This window comes from Herpailurus yagouaroundi, unplaced genomic scaffold (assembly GCF_014898765.1).
Source record: "Herpailurus yagouaroundi ecotype Mexico unplaced genomic scaffold, PumYag 249, whole genome shotgun sequence".
NCBI classification, from domain to species: Eukaryota; Metazoa; Chordata; class Mammalia; order Carnivora; family Felidae; genus Herpailurus; species Herpailurus yagouaroundi.
Window position 1 is genome coordinate 158,178 of NW_024412466.1, and position 3,108 is coordinate 161,285.

General features: G+C 64.4%; 1 protein-coding gene across 1 annotated transcript in view; it reads right to left on the reverse strand.

Moving 5' to 3' along the window:
- Nucleotides 1–1,108: 1,108 nt before the first annotated feature.
- ABCA2 (ATP binding cassette subfamily A member 2) overlaps nucleotides 1,109–3,108 on the reverse strand; it is a 20,519-nt gene continuing 18,519 nt past the window's right edge. Inside the window, 5 exon segments of the mRNA XM_040460279.1 lie at nucleotides 1,109–1,859; nucleotides 2,259–2,465; nucleotides 2,542–2,679; nucleotides 2,790–2,892; nucleotides 2,992–3,106. Coding sequence (XP_040316213.1) covers nucleotides 1,824–1,859; nucleotides 2,259–2,465; nucleotides 2,542–2,679; nucleotides 2,790–2,892; nucleotides 2,992–3,106 — 599 coding nt within the window. The 3' untranslated portion in view covers nucleotides 1,109–1,823.

Here is a 3,108-nt window from a genome sequence, read left to right on the forward strand (position 1 = left end):
CTGTCCCAAAAATAAATAAACGTTGAAAAAAAATTTTTTTTAAAAAAAGAAAATATTAGTGGGGCACCTGGGTGGCTCAGTCGGTTGAGTGTCCGACTCTTGAGTTTGGCTCTAGTCATGACGTTCGAGCTCCGTTGTCGGGCTCTGTGCTCACAGCATGGAGCCTGCTTGGGAGTCTCTCTCTCCCTCTCTCTCTCCTTCTGTCCCTCTCCTGTGTGACTCTGTCTTTCAAAATAAGTGAACTCGAAAAAATTTAGAGGATAGCAATGATGGTAACATGGTGATTTTTAAAAAAGCCGTGAATCCACAATGATATGTTTCTAAAAGTGGAAATCTTTAAGCAAAATGCCAGCTAATAAATGCAGAAAAGATGAACTCGTTAGAAACCTGACATTTTGCAGCCACCCCCTGGGGTAAAAAGTTTTGGGAGACAAGCTGTTCCCGTGGCCCTCCGTCCTCCCGCGGAACCTTCTGTGTCCCTTCCAGCCCCCTAGAAGGGGTCTCCGATGGGAGACTGCCCACGGCCAAGCTTGAGCGGTGCGGGCTCTGGGATCCTTCCTTGTGGCCCCACTGTCTCCAGGCTCCACTGCCACCGAGCCCTGCAGTCCCTGGGAGTCCCCACACTGCCCCCAACCTTTGCACACGCTCCACCGGGATGCCGGTCTCAGCCCAGAGACCACCTCCTCCTGAGAGCCCTCCCACATCCTGGGTGAGAGGGACACAGCCCAGCGCACACTGCCCATGGGCCCTGAGTGGGCACGGGGCCCAGGGTCTAGGCCTCAGGGAGCACAGGCCCGAAGGGCGGGCAACCGTGGCTCAGAGCAGCCCATTCAGGACCTGCCTCCGGGCAGGCAGTCTAGGCTATGTAGGCGGGGCAGGGGAGAGGGGTGATGGACAGCCCCCGCCTCAGTCTCCCCATCTGTAGCAACAGCTATTTACAGGGATGAGGGCCCTCCACCCCCCACCCCAGGCTAACCCAGCCACCTTCCCCTCACGCTGGGCCCACCACTCCGGGATGCTGCAGATGCACCTGTGGGGCAGGGGCCATACCAGCATCAACCGGGCCCATCTTCACCCCAACGCCCCACGCCACACACGCAGGCTGGCGCTGGTTTTTTTGTTCATTTATTTAAAACAAACATCTGTGCGCTATGTACAGGTCTGGCTCCCGGGCAGGTGGGTGTGCAGGGGGCCAAGCTGGGTGGGAGAGAGCAATGGCAGGGGGCAGGGGTGGGGAGGGGATCCGGCTGTTCGTCTGGCCAGCGGGGCAGCTTCTCCGTTCCTGCTGCCCAGCCCACCCCCTTGAGGCAGCCCCTCCCTGGCCCATGCCCACGGCTTCCCTCAGGTGGGGGCTTGCCCAAATGAGAGCAGGATGAGGGGGCCTCTTCCTACAGCAAAATAAATAAGGGCCGGGGGCGGGACCTAACCCAGTCCCCATCCTCAGCCCCAGGCCGGCCCATCAGTCTCGGGTGTCAGAGAAAGGCCCGTTCAGGAGCCAGGCCCGGCCAACAGGGTCTGGTGGCACCTGGTGGCCCTGGGGGTGGTGGGCAGAGCTGGACGGGGGCAGAGGCTAGGGGCCGGTCAGACCCCAAGGCTTTAAGGCAGAGCAGGGTGAGGGTGTGTGCGGCCCAGGGCCAGGCCAACCTTTGGCACAATCAGGGGAGGGCAGCGCAGTGGCCTCAGGCAGTGCTGAGGACAGGTGAGGGGCTGGAGGGGGCCCCCACTCCAGGGCCTCGTGGCGGGCACTGGGGGGCACAGGGTGGGGCCTCGGCCACCGCCTGACTTCTGTCCCCACTGCGTGTCCTTGAGCCAGCGCCTGACGGTCAGCAGAGTGTGTCCGTGTTGAAGGACAGCTGGGCCTGGTAGGCAGACGGCAGGTGAGCCGCGCTGGGGGAGACGTCCGCTACCCCACGCACCCGCGGGCCTGGGACTGGATCCCCCACCTCTGTCTCCCGTGAGTTCTCCCTCAGTGGCCAAGTCTGGTGGCTCCTGTGTCCCCAGGCTCTGCTCCCCCCTACCCCACCTCTGCTCTGCCCGTGTCTGGAACCCCTCAAGGTTTCCAACGTGTCTCGGGGTCTACAACCAGTCTGTTTCCACCTGTGCCCGGAGCCTCCTGTGTCCACCCTAGTCCTGAGCATCCGACGGATCCCTCAGGGCTGCAGGAGTCCCCGGGGCCACTCGTCTCCAAGCCCTCTCCTTATGCAGAGCCTGAGCCCTCTGGCCAGCCTGGCTGCCCTGACCCTACAGGCCGGGCTCACCCGCTCCTCCTCGAAGCTGATGAGGCCCTCGTCCTCTGTGTCCAGGTCCTCGGGCTCGTCAGCCACGAGTGCCCGCAGCTCGGTGGGGGCGGGCCGGGCCCGGAACAGGCTGAGCAGGCGGCCCAGGGGAGACCGCAGAGCCGAGGGGGGCTCTGTCTCCTGCTGCTCCAGGTTGTCGCTCTGCTTCTTGGCGAAGTTCACAAATACCTGGCGGGTGGGGTGCGTGGGTGGGTGAGCGGGGTGCAGCCCAGGCTGGCCCGATGCGCCGAGCTGGGGCACTCACGTTGTCCAGGGTGGTCTGGCTGACCGAGTAGTCCTCGATGCCCAGCACGCCCGCCACCTGCTCCATCTTGCTGAACACCTGAGCCAGGGAGATGTGCTCCGACTGCAACTGGTACTGCACCTTCGTGTGGTGACGCTCCTGGGGACGCAGGGAGGTCAGAGGCGGCTGGGCGCACCGCCCCGCCCCACCCCCTGGGGCCCCGCCCCGCCCCCTGGGGCCCCGCCCCGCCCCCTGGGGTCCCGCCCCACCTTGAGCACAGCCTCCGGGAAGTTGCGGTTGAAGAACCGCACCACGTCCTTCACGTTCTGGCTGCTCTTCGTCCTCACGGTGATCATGTATCCGTCTCCGAACCTGCGGGACAGGCCTGTGGCCCCGAGCCCCGGGCCCCCCCCCCCCCCGCCCCCCCCCCCCCGCGCCCCTCCCGCCGCCGGCACCCTCGGCTCGGCTCACCGGTTCTTCAGGTGCTGGATGCTGCCCAGACAGCGCAGGCGCCCGTTCACCATGATGGCGAGCCGCGTGCACAGCGCTTCGCACTCCTCCATGCTGCGGGGCGGAGACGCAGGGGCT